General features: G+C 37.4%; 1 protein-coding gene across 1 annotated transcript in view; it reads right to left on the bottom strand.

Annotated features, from left to right (window-relative positions):
• The window catches only part of b4galnt4a (beta-1,4-N-acetyl-galactosaminyl transferase 4a), a 208,197-nt gene that overhangs the window by 126,309 nt on the left and 62,298 nt on the right, over positions 1-19,590 (bottom strand). Inside the window, exon 2 of the mRNA XM_030136564.1 lies at positions 8,886-8,998. Within this exon, the coding sequence (XP_029992424.1) occupies positions 8,886-8,998 (113 nt within the window). The remainder of the gene's footprint in view (positions 1-8,885; positions 8,999-19,590) is intronic.

Below are 19,590 nucleotides of genomic sequence, written 5' to 3'. Positions count from 1 at the left end.
CCATATTTACAGCCCTGAAAGCAATTGGAGGTTAACAATGAGGCCTGGCTGCTGCAGTTTATGAGCTGCTGTAAAATTGCCACGATGATTAAAATCTCCGTCAAGTGAAAGACAATGGTGCAACCCTTTTTCCCCAACCCTCCTGTGAAATATCTCCTTGTGCTCATCTCCTCTTGCTTGCCTCTGATCACCATGACCTCATTTGCGGGGCTTTACCTTGTCTAACTGGCCTTTTACACCCCACTGTCTTACTAATGTCTAGGACAGTGCACTGACAGCAGCTGGCCTGTGAGTGTGCAGAAGCATGTATGTATGTGTGTCTGAATGCATCAAGGTGTATAATATAGGTCACTTGACATACGGAAGCATAACGGTCATTGACCTCTGTCTCATCTGGGATCATTAAAAGATGTTAGAATCTTACAGCTAATAATAAATACGTTCGTTAGGCATAAGTCATATGGCTTTAAAATGATACTGAACTATATACTACAACTATTTCAACTAAAGTTTATGCACTATAGATATATTTATTTGTGCATATTCATACCGATGTGATTTTGTCTGATAAAATCGCAGTTGTAAAATGGAGATTTTTATCACTCCAGTACAGCATTTTGGAAATGGCTTAGAAGTGATTGCTGGTTAATGTGTTGCCTTTATGCAGCGATTAAATTAATATTTCATACCCATTCTCTTGTCTGATAACAGACAAAGAAAAATATGTCAGTGGGCACAGCTTTATAGCGAATTCAGGAGAAGAGCAAGAGGGGGCTAAATGGAGATGTAATGAGCTGAATAAGCCAACGCTGGACAGTGATCGACTGCCTGCAGCCTGAAGACTAAACTTAGTGATCTGTGGTATTCAGAGTAGGGTTATTGTCTTACATACATTAACTCTGAAGTCATGTATTGTCTGGTATCATTCTTATCATTGCTGGTAAATGCTGCTCGTTACCATTTGTGGTATTGTAGTTTTATTCTTACCATTGTTGGTATGTAATTATTATAATGTAAGCTGATGGTTAACTGTTACTAGTGTTAACACCACCAGGAATGTACTTTGTTTCTATTTTTCACACACATTTTGATTATATGATGTAAATATTGTTGAATGAGTTTATTTTAATTTGGTATAGGCCTATTTTGTTCATTGTTCTGGCTTGAAATCTAAGGACGGGTGAGTATCTAAAACATTAATATGTTAAGTTATCTGATGATGAGAATATGTTTTTCTTCTTCCCACTCCTTTTTGAGTGTAAATGAATGATTTTGGAATTTTTTTTAACTTGCATGTATTCTGTAATTGCTCGAAATAAACAAATAAATGAATGAAATGATGAAAATGCCAAAAAAAAAAAACAGTTGGAAATCTAGAGAAAATGACCCCACGCTATTTTGCATTAGCCTGGAAGAGGGGTGTCAAACTCATTTTAGTTCATGGGCCAGATTCAACTAAATTAGATCTGAAGTGGGCTGAACCAGTAAAATAATAACATAATAATATATAAATAATGTCAACTCCAAACTTTTCTCTGTTTTAGAGCGAAAAAAGTGAATTTATATTCTTAAAAGGTTTACATCTACAAACTATCCTTTCAAAAGATGTAAATAACATGAACAAACTGAAAAAAATCTGTAATTTTAACAATATTCTGCCTCAGTTTCATTTACACATTATAACTGTAAATGACCACAGTGGATCTACAAATACACAAAACATTGAATAACAGGCAGAATATTGTTAAAATTGTACTTACTTCTCTTAAGACATTTCAGGTTATTCACATTTTTTGCGAAATTATACTTTGTTTTAGTGTAAATACATGAAAATATTTACATTTACAATGAGAAAAATTTGGAGTTGTCATTATTTATATGTTATTATGATAGTATTTTACTGGCCCTGCCCACTTGAGATTAAATTGGTCTGAATGTGGAACCTGAACTAAAAGGATTGTTCATATTTTAGTATTATTTTTGCATTTCACAAATTCATCCCAGGGGCCAGACTGGACCCTTTGGCAGGCTGGATTTGCCCCCCGGGCCACATGTTTGACACCTGTGACCTAGAATGTTAGATATTAGATTTAACTTGGCTGTGGTTGTGAGTGAGCCCATATATGACTGAGATATATGGAGAATGTTCTCAGATTCACCCTGAAGGACAGACACACTGAGGCAGTGGTAAAAAGAAAAAAAAAAGGAAAAAACACCCACACATACATTGGCCCAGTGGGATTTGTCCTGGTTTGCTGGATGGCCACTGCTGCCAGCCACCAATGAAAACCAAGGAAAATATAATTAAGACAGCATGACAGCTGCATGAACTAATTGAGTTTTTAGAACTCACTGCCTATTTGAATATATAAAAATCATGACTTATCCTTACCCCGTGTTTGATTGGTGGTGTTTTTTGTGCTGCAAGTTACTCATATGAAATGTAGAAAATTGTCTTTTCTCTCGTCATATCGATCTGTTGTTCTGAGTTCCACAAAGAGAACACATGACCTAATGATAATCATTGTTCCCTCGATCAAATCCCCAAAAAGCATGTGTGGCTTTTGTTGCTACTGCTGTGCCTCGGCTCCTTTCTTACTTAAAGTTGTTAAATCCCCTTCGACACAATCAAGATCAATCCCTTTGTTGGAAATATCTTCCTCCACACATAATCCAAGAACACTTTGGGCATTATGTGCTGCTGTCGTAGACAGTTGCTGCATCAATATGTCAGTGTGTCACCTTATAATCAATAACATGGCTCTGCAGTTTTTTTCTACAATAGTATTATGATGTACAGAATAACACAACACACTCACAAATGTGTGCATGCGGCTGATAACTACTGTTTGTTTCATCCCAGCCTGTCTATCTAGCGACTGACAGCTAAACACACATTTGACACATTTATTCTGTCATGTATCATTTACTACTGTGGATTCTTCACAGCTTCATCCAGCTGGTTGTTCTGTTCTGTTTCTTTCTGTTCTTCAGCCTTTTTCCTCCACTGATGCACTATATTTTCCTCTTTCGCCTTCATTGTTTTGCATCTCATCAGGTATGCACGATGACGGAGCGGACTCACAAAAGCAATCTGCAACTAACAGGGAAGAGGAGGGTGGACTCCAAATCTCATCTGTATTAACAACACACACAAGCATATAACAGCCCACATGCCCCCTGGTGTAGCTAAAGGACAACAACAAAGAGTTAACCCCCGGGAGGCTGATCTGACAAAAACATGGACACACAGCTAGGCATTTTACTTTGTTACAGTGTTATTCTACTGCAGGTTTCATCCAGAAAAAGCAGGTGGCAGGAATGATATTTTATGTCTTTCAAACAAAGATAAATCAGCCTAAATGGATTCCTGTAATTGCCAGCTCTGACACACACTGTCGGGTCTTTAAACTGCAATTTTACTGATTTTAAGGAAAAAGAAAAAAAAGGTGCAGAGCCAAACATTTGCTGCTCAGCCTTTCACAGAAGCAAAGAGGAACATAATTACTTCCTCCACAGAAGTTCCTGTTCCTCATCTTCTCACCTATCTTTTTTTCTAATTTTCTCTCATTTCCTTCTATCAACCCTTGTCCCCCCCCCATTTATCTGTCCTCTCCTTCAGACTCGACTTATTTTTTCTCCATCCATCTAATGTGCGGTGATTAACACTCCCTGTGTGTTTCCTCTCTGCTGCCACCCCTTACACTATCCATCTGACAACAAACAGATGGAGCACAGGACACATTCACAAGGCTTTTATCAGAAATACACATCCACCTCCCCACCTTTAGCAACACTACGGATGCTCCTTAACTCTATCTTTCACTTAGCAAAGAGCCAGGAGGCAGAGGGTGACAGAAAGAGAGACGTGTACAAGTAAAGACAGTGTCATTTAGAGATTTAATATGTGCTGCGGGCCTTCCAAAAGTCCTCATTAAATCAGTTTAAGCTGTAAGTGATGCAGCAATATTTCTGTCTCTGTGTATGTGCGTGACAGCCACTGTGTGATCCTGCTATAAGCCCCCAAAACAGAGAGTTTGTGCCAAATGCTGCCCATTTGCAATAAGGTCATTCCATTTTCTTTCAGGCTTTCTATTAATGTTGAGTGCACACAGCCTTGGGGTTTTTCTAGTTTGTTTTCATCCGTGCCATTTTGGTTTCATTGTTTGAAATTTCTAAAATGGCAGCTTTAGTGAGCTATTAGTACTGCAGAAAACATTAGAGGAGCTTAACAGAAGAGGCAGACAAAGGAGAAGAGCCTCTGTCCCCCTGACCCATATTAGAGCACATTTAACACACCAAAACATTCCTCTCTTTCTCGACTCACATTCTTTCTCAGATGTGCACACACATCTGGGGTTGAACTTAGCTTTGTCTATAAGGCCTAAAAACATGGTCTACAGCTTTGACCTTTGGCACTGACATTTTCTAAGCGGAGAACGTGTTCTCGCTGGTTCAGCCTCACATCGACCGAAGGTGTCAATTATGTTGCTTCTAGATTTCCTCAGGATATCGGTGCTGAATGAGCAGCAAACTCCAGAGAAAGGTGAAACAATGTGCCGCACATACACACATACAGCCCAGAAACATGCACTCAGAGGTCAAGCTTTGTTGCAACAAAGAGCTGGTAAATGTGCACGTAAATTATATATGAAGAAAGATGCAGTGTAACCGAAAAGCCTTAAGCGTGTGCCGTAGTGATGTGCACATATACACACAAACACACTTCAAAGGGGAGATCATAGTGCCTGTTACAAATAAAGCACGGTTATAGATAACCATAAATGGAGCAGAGTCTTACACTCTACACACCGTAAATCCAAATAAGCACCGCCTGTAGTGCGCCAATTCTATCTCCTATAATATAATTGTTGTGATTTAGAGTGTGTTTACTATCCAAGTATGAGTACAGTTCATCTAAATGATCATTATTTGATGCAAACCAAATCTATCACTAGTCAGTTATGGAACAAATGACAAAGTGATGCTGTTAAAATTCATAAAGAGCACACCATAAACTTCCTGACACATTTTTGTCACTTCAGCAGAATGCTTATAGAGCCGCTGAATATTTGAGCTTCAGTGCGCAAGACTGACTCATCCTGAGAGCCGCTTTTCATTTGACTGTTACAGAAGAGGAGCCTTAACACTATCAGGCAGGTTTAGAGTTTAGAGGAGGGCCGTTCAGAAAAACCCCTGCCGGCTTCCCTTCATGACTCTTATCTCTTCGAGCACATTTCCTAAAGCCTTCACTTAAATCGATTCTGAAGACGACTGCATTTTATGGAATAAGATATATCGTCTTGTTCTCTTAGCTCGGTTGGTTGACATCCGCACTGCAATATTGCAGCAATTTGGATTTCAACTTTAACTATGTTTAGGTCGGAAACTCCTGCAACCACGGCTTGTTTGAGGCCAAGTACAAACTGTCTGATGTGTATGATGGTAACGTGGTGTTAAGTTGGACTTCATACTGTCAGCAAAACGCTGATACTCTTCATTCTGTCCATACAGCATCTGAAATCAATGTGACAGTCATCCAGTGAAATGCTACTTACACTACTACTACTGATACTACAGATACTTCTTTTTTTATTATGGTGTATTTGTATTTATTTATTTAGTCACAGGACAGTGTGCACTGGCATTAGTTGCAAAGAACAGGATGCATGCACCAGATTTGGCAGAAAAGCTAATTTCCATCTGTTGTCCTGGACAAATGACCAACATAATAAAACATCACATAGATTATGAAGTGCTAATGCCCTGGAAGAAAACCATTAGACAACACAGATATAAGAAAGTTTGTTCAGACTGAACAGTTACAACCAAGTACATAAAAAGGGGCTTACAATCTAAAAATACAATAACATTTTGTAGTTTAAGAATAAGATATGAAAGAAAGAAAAAGAAGGAGAGAGAAAAAAAAGAGAGGATAGATAGATAGACAGACAGACAGACAGACAGACAGACAGACAGACAGACAGACAGACAGACAGACAGACAGACAGATAGATAGATAGATAGATAGATAGATAGATAGATAGATAGATAGATAGATAGATAGATAGATAGATAGATAGATAGATAGATAGACAGGCTAATCATACAATAGCAAACCAGATGTAGAAGAAAGTGTAAGAGTAAAAACTAATGAGCTAAAAACTTCTGTAGAATTAACCAAGACAATTTATACAATACATGTGACAATTTTGCATTATCAATAACTTATGGGCAAATTTTTCCTGCTATTATAATATTGTTTGTTTAATCAGTCGAAAGCCTCAGTGAGATTAAAATCTTTTCCCAGAGTGACCTGGTCAAAAGAGTGGCATAAACATCATTATAACAATAAGCACAGAGATTGAAACAAAACAAATTGCACAAACTACATAATGTATGAGTGACTATTTGTTATATGCGGTATCACATTAAGGGCAAAAAAGGTGCAAGTTATAAAATCATTTCAGTGCAAAATTAGGTACAATCATACCAAAATCGAACAGAAACACTGTCTAGAATAAAAACACAGATCGTCTTTCCTTTCACGTACAGCAGCTTCTCTGGGACTTTATAGACCAGTGTAATGATTTCCTCTAGCAGGCAGAGAAGTACAAGGTTTTTATTACTGAAATACTTACAACAAAATCTGATACATCTCATTAATATATATATATATATATATATATATATATATATATATATATATAGAGAGAGAGAGAGAGAGAGAGAGAGAGAGAGAGAGAGAGAGAGAGAGAGAGAGAGAGAGAGATTCTGTGCTCCTCAGTGATTTTAGCTTTTAAGATATCAAACATTTCAGCATAACCAAACACATAGTGACCATTTAATTACACACACTGCCTATCTGAACGGCCAGAATCTGCAGCACCTCAGGTGGTTTTTCTGGTTACCTGAGCCTGAGGCAGGATTTCATTTCAGGTAGACAGCCTGTCAACATGAGTGACAAGTGCAGGGGGGGAAACCAGGTCAAGTGAGGTTGAGGAAGAGGAGGAGGGAGAAGGAGAACTGATAACAAATTGTTTGCCTGAATACCAAATGAAATCACTGTATAAAAAATGCTCCTGATTTACTACTGCATTTCAGTAAACAGATACTGTAAAATGCATTAAAAGACAAATAGAGAGATTACAGTGCATGGATAGTGTTTCTGCCATGTCCTCTAGATGATACAGTCCTTTTTTCCTAATAACTTTGTTGCTTAATCTCATTTTAGAGATTTAAAATTGTTGTCTCATACACCAGAAATAAGTAGTTGTCTATAAAAAATTAATATTTCTTAGTTGAAAAATGCATTTAACTCCAAGAGCCTTTTCCGAAAAGAAATTAGCCTGATATTTCACTTGTAAAATGAGAGCGTATCGTTCAGCTGACATTTAAATCCGATTGTAAATATTTGCATATTGAGCGTGGTACAGATTTAGAGAACTCTATAAAGTCAATGAAAAGCTTCTTCACTGCTGCTTTCTAAGCTGTTAAAGTAATTGCAGCCATTTATCTCATTCATGTTTTCAGAGTTTGGGTTTTTGATCATAATAGCCCTTTGGACCTCTTAACTACAGAAACAGAAGCTTTCCCACTGACAACTGGATCTAACATGCCCAGGAGGTCCTAGCACAACAGGTGAAATGAATAATAAGAAACGGTACCTTTTTCAACGCTTTTTCCCAAAATACACCCAGTGTCGAAATGATACTGTATCTTTGTAGTTTACTGTTGCCACGTATCAAGTGCTAATAATATCTGGCATAAAGTCAAACTCAGTCTAATGCTCTGTTGTTGGAGTTCATCTTCTAATTTCACATCTCTCAGCAGGAAAACTGTCACCAAAACAAATGCTTGAGGAGGAGGTTAAATTGCATGATGTATTCACAATATTTTTTAAGCCGTAGCCTCCCAGAGCTAGAAACATGATTAAAATGCAGAACAGTGGGTGGGTTAAACTGCGGATGCATTTCAGAAAGTCAATAGTAAATTTTCCAAATGATGAAATTTTATCACAGATGACATTCCATCTCTTTAATGTCTGCGTGTCCACAGTGACCAATTACATCCACGCCTTAATCTGTATCAGGTTATGAAGGGTGGTTTCCTGTGTCAGAAAGAATGAAAGAAAGATAGACGAAAAGAAAGACAGACAGATAGACAGAAAGAAAGAAAGAAAGAAAGAAAGAAAGAAAGAAAGAAAGAAAGAAAGAAAGAAAGAAAAAAGAAAGACAGACAGAAAGAAAGAAAGAAAGAAAGAAAGAAAGAAAGACAGACAGACAGACAGACAGATAGATAGACAAAAGAAAAGACAGACAGACAAAAAGACAGACAGAAAGAAAGAAAGAAAGAAAGAAACAGACAGACAGAAAGACAAAAAGACAGACAGACAGAAAGAAAGAAACAAACAAACAAACAAACAGACAGAAAGAAAGAAAGAAAGAAAGAAAGAAAAAAGAAAGACAGACAGAAAGAAAGAAAGAAGGAAAGACAGACAGACAGACAGACGGACAGATGGATAGATAGATAGATAGATAGATAGATAGATAGATAGATAGATAGATAGATAGATAGATAGATAGATAGATAGATAGATAGATAGATAGATAGATAGATAGATAGATAGACAAAAAGACAGACAGACAGACAGACAGACACAAAGAAAGAAAGAAACAGACAGAAAGACAGACATATAGACAGAAAGACAAAAAGACAGACAGACAGACAGAAAGAAAGAAACAGACAGACAGACAGACAGACAGACAGACAGACAGAAAGAAAGAAAGAAAGAAAGAAAGAAAGAAAGAAAGAAAGAAAGAAAGAAAGAAAGAAAGAAAGAAAAGAAAAGAAAAGAAAAGAAAAATAAATACATAAACACTCACAGCTGCCTCGTCCTCCCTGCTATCACTGGTGTCCTCACTCTTGTGGTGTCCGGCGGAGGAGCGAGTGTCCCTCTTTCGGCTGGCGTCTGTCCCCTCCGTCTGTCTCTCTCCATCTGGGCCAAGGTGAAAACAGTGGAAACAGCTCAGAAACCCCACTGCCACAGTCACCACCACCCTTTATTGTCTCCATCACCATCTCCGTGATAACAACCGTCATTAATAACACCATTGTCACGCTGATCGTTATCATTGTAATCAACAGCAAAATAGTCATTCTCAGTATCTTCATTACCATCATCATCATCATCATCATCATCATCATGGTCAGCAATAACATCTGAGCTACAGTATCATTCATTTTTCTTCCTAGTAAGCTTCCCAACTGTAATCAAATCCTGATAAAAGTTTCCGGAGAAAAGGAGATTAAGTGAGAAAAAATGTAATTGGAAGAACGAAAAGAGACAAGGGAGAAGAATAAAAACCAGTCTGGAGGGGAAATGTGAAGAGGAAGGGGGAGGAAAAAAAGAGAAAAGACTGAGAAATGGAGAGACATAAAGAATAGGTTTTCTTGCTCCGAAGTGGAGCTGTTAGGATGCTGTCATGCCACAGATGGATTATGGGAGTTTTGCTGCACAGTGATGACAGTTGCCTTGGCCGGGAGAGAACAACCGGAATTTAAATCCACTCATTACAAGTGTGTGTGTGTGTGTGTGTGTGTGTGTGTGTGTGTAGGAAGTGTTTCTGCGTTTGTTGTGTATGTGTGTTTCTGTCACACAGCATATGGTCAAAAACGGCCTTTCCTGTGCTGCCAGCGAAACTCACGCTTGTACATACACACACTGTCATGGGTGATCAAACCGAGACACAATTCAATACAGAGCAGTAACAGGATATTCAACACTTTATGAGCGCTTGGTTATTTGGAGTTACGAGAACTGAATTGATGCTCGTAAGCGCTCCTATAAGAGTTCCTATCTCTATGCGGGGGTTCATATAAAAAAAAAAAAAAAAAAAAAAAAAAAAGAATCTATACCCTATTCAGTCCAATCTTTTTTTATTTGTACTGCACTGCATTTGATCCCATTTGGCTGACATGGTTCACAAATGCACGACATTGCTGCAGCTTGGATGGGCTGCCATAAAAGGTGGCGCCTGTGCTATTGACTCCCCCATAAAAAAAAAAAAAAAAAAGAAGAAGGGGTGGGGGGGCTTAGTCGTGTCCCAAATGCATTTCAGTGAAGGCGGTTCATTACTGTCTTCTGAGCAGAGGTGCACACATACATACACCCACACAAACACACACATGCACAAGGGAATGGATTGTGATTAAAAGACAGGGCAGGGAGAATGGGTGGCTATAAAGTATAATGAGAGCTAATGGTTTTCCAATATGTCCCCTTAACAATGAGTCTGACTGAGCTGAATTGGATGAGAGGGGTCAGGGGGACGCGGTGGGTGTGCTGTGTGTGTGTGTGATGTGTCACTGGAGTGAACTGCCGGGAGATTGATGTGATCAAAGAGACAAGAAAAGGTTGATAGGTGTACTTGTACATGCAAATACATCATGTATGTATGCAGACTAGGGATGTAATGATTACCGATATAACGATAAACTGTGGTAAAATTGCAGATGGTTAGTATCACTGTTTAAATTCTAATTATCATGATACCGTGTTTGATTACAGCACTTTTAGGGGGAAAAAAGATATGCTTTTATGTCAAATATTTGAGCATAGTTTTAATCTATTACAATTTTGATTTTCTATGCCTAATATTTGGAACCAATATTCACTGTTAAAGTCTATGAAAAGGTTCGTTAAGCATCTGTGTTATTTATGCAATAAAGTATATACATTTTTGAAATAGGATTTTATATTTTTTTGTGTGTGTTTTCTGGCCTTTTATGTTGATATAGTAGGTTAAAGTGAAAAAATAATAGGCAGATGATATAGATGAAGTTGTGCTGAAAAAAAAGATACCAAACATGGGTATAGTAAACATTTGTTTATATAGTATATAAAGGCAAAATCAAAAGGACTGAAAAACAGCCAAAATAGGCTCAGACTCCTAAAGGTTAAAATTTGAATGTTTCTGCAACAGAAAGTGCATTGTGCCACTTATTTTACTTGTTTGTTTGTTTTTTAAATACAACTTGGTTAAATTATTTCAGTGTGTGTACTAGTACTTTTTGAACATTTTGAGCACAATTTCAATAATACCGCAATAATAATGATAACCGTGATAATTTTGGTCACAATAACCGTGATATGAAATTTTCATATCGTTACTTCCCTAGTAACGATTACTGATATAACGATAAACCGCACTAAAATTGCAGACGGTTAGTATTACCGTTTAAATTCTAATTATCATGATAACCGTGTTTGATTACCTCACTTTTAGGGGGAAAAAACCCTATGTAAAGATATGATTTCATGTCAAATATTTGAGTATAGTTTTAATTTATTACAATTTTAATTTTATATACCCCATATTTGGAACCAATATTCACTTTTAAAGTCTTTGAAAAGGTTCGTTAAGCATCTTTGTGTTATTTATGCAATAAAGTATATACATTTTTCAAATCAGATTTTTTACTTTTTTGTGTGTTTTTTGTCCTTTTATGTTTTTATAGTAGGTTAAAGTGAAAAAATAATAGGCAGATGGGATAGATGAAGTTGTGCTGAAAAAAAAAAGATTCCAAACATGGGCAGAGTAAACATTTGTTATACATACATATATATATATATATATATATATACATATACATATACATACATACATACATATATATATATATATATATATATATATATATATATATATATATATATATATATATATATATATATGTATATATATATATATATATATATATATATATATATAAAGGCAAAATCAAAAGTACTGAAAAACGGACAAAATAGGCTCAGACCACTAAGGGTTAATATTTGAATGTTTCTGCCAACAGAACGTACATTGTGCCAATTATTTTATTTATTTATATTTTTCTTTTTAAACACAACTTGGTTACATTATTTCAGTGTGTGTTTAAGTACTTTTTGAACATTTTGAGCACAATTTCAACAATACCACAATAATAATGATAACCGTGAAAATTTTGGTCACAATAACCGTGATATGAAATTTTCTTATCATTACATCCATAACGCAGACAGAGGCCAGAGAGGAAAGAATCGATAGAAAGTGAAATTAACTGCAGTAAAATGTATTTTTCCTTCTGCATCTCATGAAAGTCTCAAGAAAACATAATCTGTGTTGATGATTTGTTTTTCTCATTTGTTTGGATATCATCTTGCTCTCTCTCCACTCCACTTTTGCAATTTTACTGATTCCAGACAACTGTAATAAAAATCTGCTTTGATCTGAAAAATATACCCTTTTGCTGAATCAACAAAACGAAATGAGAAAAAAATTGTTTTCACCACCTTCCTCTCTGATTGTGTAAAGAAAACAGTGCAGGGCATTTTAGTTTTTGTTTTTTTTTTGTTTTTTTTTGTCCACTCCTGAGAAGATGACAAAACAAAAAGGTGGGAAAATAAAGTATAATACCAGCCATTGGAAGTCGAGGGTGCTTTCATTTCCATGTCCAACAACACCTCGTAAAACCCAAGGAGCTGTCAATCTGGAGTCCACCTCGACATGGGTAGTCTAAGTGTGGCCTCCGGGGGTCTATCAAACCACTCCAGATCAAAGAGGAAAACACCCAAAGCGTGACCATCCTGAACTCATTTCAAGCCTTGAAATGCAGCTATTGTTGCAGCAAAAATAACCAAAAAAATAACCCTTCAGCTTCTGAACTATAATATTATGTCATGTAGCGACACAAAAAAACCTCTTCTCTTTTAATAAGGTTAAAATAAAATTACTTACCTCTCAAAGGAAGTGTTTCAGACCTCTGCCACTCCTGTATTTATTGTTTTGTTTTTTTTTCAGCCTGAATGAATCACTTGTCTTTGATTTAGAAGAACCTGATGTTTCATGTGGTTCTTTTCAAGTCCAGATTTTACATTTTCTTTGCCTGTGAATGGATCATTTTACTGAAATAACTCTAACAAGTGGTTCCAGGCACAACAAACCCCGCCCCTCACATGTATTGTTGCTTATTTTGACATCGATTCAGCTGACGTCATCATGTCTATGTATGTGCTGATGTCAACATATCAATTGCCTCTATATATGTGCCCACTGTAAGTAAATGGGAGAAGAAAAAAATATTTTAAAAATTCATAATTTGAAAGCTTGACCTACTTTTCCCAAAATGTAATCACATGTACTCTGGGTCACTGGTAATTTATAAAGTCAGTTTGGTATGAATTCAACCAATGGTTTTGCTGCTACTGGCATGTGAAATTTTGCCCATTAGAAGTAAATAGGAGGGGAAAAAAAAGATTTAAAAAATTCATAAAAAATTTAAACTTTGACCTATTTTTTCCCAAAATGTAATGACATCTCTTTTGGGTCCCTGGCAATCTATAACCCAAATTTGGTATGAATTCAACCAATAGTTTTGCTGCTATAGACATGTGAAATTTTCCCCAATATAAGTAAACGGGAAAAGAATAAAGAATTAAAAAATTCATTAAAAATTGAAACTTTGACCTACTTTTCCTTCAATGTAATAACATCTATTTTGGATCACTGGCAATCTACAAACCAAATTTGGTATGAATTCAACTAATAGTTTTGCTGCAACAGACATTTAAAATTTTGTCCATTATAAGTAAATGAGAAAAAAAATTATTTAATAAATTGAAACTTTGACCGATTTTTCCCAAAATGAAATGACATCTATTCTGGGTTACTGGCACTCTAAAAACCTAATTTGGTATGAATTCAACCAATAGTTTTGCTGCTAGAGTGTTAAAAAAACAAACAAACCAAATCAAAAACAATACCTCTTGCCTTCTCTTTGGGGGGGGGGGGGGGGGGGGGGGGGGCAGGGTAAAAATTATGTTTTTTTTTTTACTGTGAACATTAAAGAAATTCACTGTTTCCAGCTTCCAGATGATTTTACTTCCTCTACATCTACTCTGTAATCAGCAAGTTAAGGACCTGCATTTTAATATTGTTGTGGGTTTTTCAGGGAATTAATTTATATTTAATTAACTGACCATGTAGACGTGCCTGAAAATTATATTATCAACTCAACTGATGCAAACAGTCAAACATCTATTTACATAAATTATAGAGAATCTTAATGTCCAAATGAGACAAAAACAGAGAAACTCCACTTTGATATGATCCATGGTTCAGTAGTTATTTTACAGTGATAAATATGTTTGGTTTCAGCTTTTAAGGGTTAAAGTTGTGTCAGTCTTTACTTTTTCAGAATTGAAGGAGAACAATGCCAAAATACCAACATCTGCAAGACTGAGAAATGCAGCCATCTTCAAGTCAAAATCCTCCATGAAAAGCATATAATATTCCACTTTGTATTTAGCATATTATTCAGAACCTTCTGGATAAAAAAGGTAAATTAATGTCTTTATGCATTGCGATTTAGCTTCATACGGCTGTTTATTTTTGTTCTTCCATCGTATGAGTAAACACTATGAGTCACTGTATGAGTCAACTGGCAGCACATCTTCTCTTAACCGTTTATCTAAGACTATTGTGAACAGGCAATGCACCAGAGAGTGAAGTGGTACTCCCCTTTTTTTTTCGTCATATTTGCACAACTGATCACCTTGAATATGAATGAGCATTAAAAACTCACCCCAATCCTACTTTGAAACTTACCCAACCTTTAACGTACCATGTAAAACTGAACCTGTTAACCTGAAACTGATTCGTAGGCAGAAGGAATGCTGTAAATATGGCCAGCCTAACAGCCAAATCCATCTGAGCTTATACATCATAAATAAAAAGAAAATTAACCGCATTCGAGTTAGAGTGATTGAAAATCACCTTCAGCCAGACGTAAAAAAGAAGGCGACCAGTGAGAGGAGACAAACTTCAACAAAGAATTCACTTTCAAATAATCTCACTTCTTTTTCTCCAGTCCCTCAAGCATTGTCTTTTGAAGTCTGAAGAGAATAATTTTGACTGAACCTGAGTTCTTTAAAGCATTCCGTTCTGCAGCCTATGCAGAGCTTTAGAAAGTTTGCCTTATCAAGTGAATTGCAATGCTGAAATGGCTTTTCACTGCTATTTATTTAATTAGAATAACATACATTTAAACCGTTTGTCCACCTTATACCCAGGGTGTCTTTGTAAAGATAAATGTTTTTTCAAAAATTGAAAAAGAACATTCTTTGCTAATATATTCGTATTAAATCTCCCAACAATCCCAAAAGGAAAAGATAATGAGAACCACAAAGCACTAGGAGTGTGTGTGTGTGTGTGTGCGCGTGTGTGTGTGTGTGTGCGTGCGTGTGTGTGTGTGTGTGTGTGTGGACAACTGTTCAAACATTCTGCCAACATATCCCTTAGCACTCCTTAACTCTCTTAAAAGACAACTTTATCTAATTTTATCTAATCTTATCTGTGTCAGACTGTGTGTCCTAACTAAAAGCATGCATAATGATGATACTGTAAATGAGTAAGGGTCAAAGGACCGATGAAGGACAGTGTAGATTTTCCCACCTGGTATTTACACAGTGCATACATCACGATGCAGTATGCAGCAGCTGTGAGCTGTGGTAAGTCTGATGCCTGTGGTGGGATAAAGCAAGTCAGGAGTCATCCCCTGATCCTGGACTGTGACAGGACTTCCTCAAGCTTCCATGCCAGCTCTAATGAAGTAATGAAGAGCCAACTGGCAGGTTAATGGAAGCCAATCGACTACAAGCTCCGCCACCAGCAGGAGGCCAAGCAGAATACTAATCATTCAGAGGCTTCCTCTCTGATGACCTTATCTGTTCACGTCCCTCGGCCCTAAAACTGCAGTACTATTTACTGTGTAGATAAGATGTTTAAAGAAAAAAAAAACTTCTGTAACCTACAGAGGACAGAGATAGTGACTGGTTTTGGAGAGCTTTTGATGGAGAGTATTACAAACTACAACAAACACAGGCCTATTTCAAGGTTGATGTGAGTGTAATCTTTAGATAGAGACAAGGATCAGGGAGAAATTTTCTCCAGCTTCCTCTACATTTGAGAGATGCGTAATAAGATCACCTTGCCAGGTTGCCCTTGACGTTAACTAATGATATTCTAAACTGCATAGCTTTCACAAAAAATGCATCTGTCAGAGCTTTCAACTGAGCTGTACGTGTGCCAGATTACATGTACGGGTGTATTTCGGTGTTTGTGCATATAGCAAATGCATGGAATATGTGTGTTTGTGTGTGTGAATGTTGTTTCTAAGATTCTTGTTTTTATCTCTGAACAAGACTGACAACTGCCGGATTTCACTGCAAGGCATTGCTCCAATGTATATCAAGTGATAGACGGAATGGTGATACAGCAGAATGCTAATCACAGAATCAAAGCGATGAGTGCAGCAGGAGCAACAACAACGAGAATGAAGGGCAGTTAGGAGAGAAACGGATAGAAAACAAAATGTTACAAAACACATCAAGAAAAATCATGTGTTCTAAGTAGGAGATGTTTATTTTGAGCACGTCTCAGAAAGTCTGGTCACAACCAATGAAATAATAATATGTTTGAAGGCCCTCAGGATCCTTTAATATAACAGCCCTTCTGGTAAACAGGGGGAATAATAGCACACAAACATAGCAGCTCTCAGTGGTGTCAGAACAATGCCAACGGTCATTATCACAATTTATTTGCCAGTGTTATCTCAGGAGTAGTTCCTACATGGTCTCCTTTGTAAGGGTGCAGTCAAGCACAATTATACTCAGTGTTAATGGAAAACAGGAAACAGGAGCACAAGTCAGAAAAATGCTGTACTGCAAAATAAATAAAATAGCCACGACAAGGTTTCAGAGCCCTATCTAATGGCTTTGAGCTGTGTGTTTTATTTCACAGACATATTTTAGGAGCTGGAAACTGAATTTTAATTAATCATTGATGGAAAATCATAATTATTGATAAATCCTGTAATAATTTTATCATAGTTAACTTGACTTTACCCCATTTGATCCCATATTGTTTCAGTACATACCTTGGTGTTCCTGAGGATTCTTTAACCTGCAAACCCTCTACGGCTGAAATATACGCACTAACATACATTGTGATAGTGGAATGACTCATGAATTTAGCGCGAATGAAAATGTCTGCATGTCATATTCACTGAACTGTACCACACTGTATCACACAAGCTTGTTTCCTTACATCTTGAGAATACATTTTGTGGAACAGGACCATAATTGTATCTCTGTAGCAAGTGTTTCATACATAATGATGTGTTGTGATACGTTTTAAGTTCATCAAAAATGCAGGTCCTGTGATTTGGATATTGCACTTGGCCATATAGCGAGTCCAATTATACTTCAAGTAATTGCTCAGCCCAGATCCCTTCCAAAATAGACTTTATTAGACTAAGACCGACACACTGCATGGCCCAGTGGTCAATGACCAGGCGTGTGGTTATTAAATAACTGGTTGTGACATTAACCTTGCAGGAGGTAGCCATGTGAGAAAAGAGTTGTTGGTAAGCAACAATACACTCTGGTATTCAAATGAAGTACAGCATCTTGTTTCACGAGGCCTAATTTGTGCAAGAAAATACACCCACACATTGAGGCCAAAACCAAAAGCATGTTCCTTTGACATAAGGCAGGACAGATGAATGACTTCATGCTGTTTAACTCAAAGTCTCCACTATTTGTTCAGCATGTCACAATAGAAATTCAGCTGTTTGTCTGTTGCTGCAGGGTTTGATGTGCTGTATTTGCACATTATTCTGCAATGTTCCGTTATGCTAAGTGTTGTATACTTGTGGCTCTGCCTTAAACAAAGATACCCATCTGTTCCTGACCTTCCCTGCTGCCAAGATGTTTTTGCCTGATGAACTGAGGCCAATTCTATCATCACAGATTATCATTAGAAAATAAGTTTCAAAAGGAAGAAGAAACAAAAGTTGCAGGGAAAGTGGACAAGTGCATAGCAGCAGCATTCAGAGTGTGTATAAATTATTAAACTGGCTTATCTCATCTGCCTCCTATATTCAGTGTGTACACTGTGACTGCTTTTCAGTGACGTAGGTTGTATTCCCCCAGAGCTTGCACTTGCATCAGGGCCAAACACAAAATACACATTTTGCCTCTTTTCTCCAATGAGGGACAAGATTAAAGATGCATAGAACCAAGAAACAAGAAATACAACTTTAAAAGCACAAGAGTGGGGGTACAACAGGGAGATTAAGTGAAAAAGGGACAAAGTTCAAGGATGAGGAACAAGATGGTACAGCGAAGGATTAAAGTGGAAGTCAAAGGGGGCACTGGACAACTGGTGGAGATGATAAGAGGATCTTGAGTGGGATGCAAAGATGGCAGTCTGTTGGAGAGGGAGACAAACAGAGAATCAAAGAAAAAAGTGCAGCCATACAGAAGGAAGATTCTAGTTTCTTCCCAAGTTCACTTCTTCAGTCACTCGTAATTCAGTCAGCTCTTCACTCATGGGTTTAGTCGCTCACTTGTTCCCTCTCTCTTCCCATCCCCTACTTTCTGCAATGCATTCACTTCATACTTTTTACAAGTGCAGAGCTTATAAAGTTTTACAAGGCTCACGGCTTTTTGCTCTGCAATCAGGCATGACGTTATAGGACACGGCTGACACAAGGTAATGAAGGATGTCAAACTGGTGGGCCAGTATGGTTTCTTAATGACTTTCTCAGGCTAACAGCCAAGCATACACACATGCGTGCGGGGTGGCATGGCAGGGGGCAGTGTAAGTGTAACAGGCTTCACTAGGGCTATGCCGGCCAAATGGAGCTAGCTAATTATAGCAAATAAACTGCACTGATCTGTGCCATTAGCCAGTCAGTAATGAAGCAGAGTGGAGGGCTGCTGTGACACTGATGAATAGGCCCAGCTCTGAGTGCTGCACTCCCTGGCCTTTAGTTCAGCTCTAACAACACAGCCTTCTGAGGAGAGCGAGAGTGCATTAGGAAGAGAGGCATAACAAGGCTTCTGAGATGAGATAAACAGACACAAAGGGACTGTGACAAAGAGGAGCAAGGAAAGATGGAGAGATAGAACTTGGAGGAAGAAAAGATGGTTTGAGAGATTGTGTAGTTGTACATATCTGTGGGTCTGCAACACGAAAAGAGATTTAAAAGATGCTTAATGTGTTGTAATATGGGTCAGGGGCAAAGAGGTCTAACACGCTCTTGTACACCCTCTCCTCCAAGCTCTTGTAATGTTTTGCAGTCTCCTAATAGCTCTCTAAAGCAGCCACTTAGGAAAATTCTAAAAAAGAGAGTGAGAGAAACATACAATCAGAGTCCCAAGGCCTGATGCACTCAAAGATTAATCGACAGCCTTGAAAGAAAATGGAATGACCTTATTACAGTGTTGATGTACAAATATGTACACACAAGCAAAAGAAGCACACAGACCTGGTGACGGTAAGGGGGTATCAGTAATCAGAGTAGATGAGTTTAAATCTAAGCAACTACTGGGATTAGCATGAGACCTGCTGCATTCACAATGAAAGCCTTTGAGTAAAAAAGCTGCTCAAGTTCCTGACATCTACAGTAACACATACAAAAAGCCAAGGCAATTTACAGTATGTGTTGGCTTTCAATTCACGCATATTTATCTCTACTTTATCA

Source organism: Sphaeramia orbicularis, chromosome 6 (genome assembly GCF_902148855.1).
Source record: "Sphaeramia orbicularis chromosome 6, fSphaOr1.1, whole genome shotgun sequence".
Taxonomy (NCBI): Eukaryota; Metazoa; Chordata; class Actinopteri; order Kurtiformes; family Apogonidae; genus Sphaeramia; species Sphaeramia orbicularis.
Note: the sequence above shows the minus strand (reverse complement) of the source record. Positions and strands in the feature narration are given on the sequence as shown.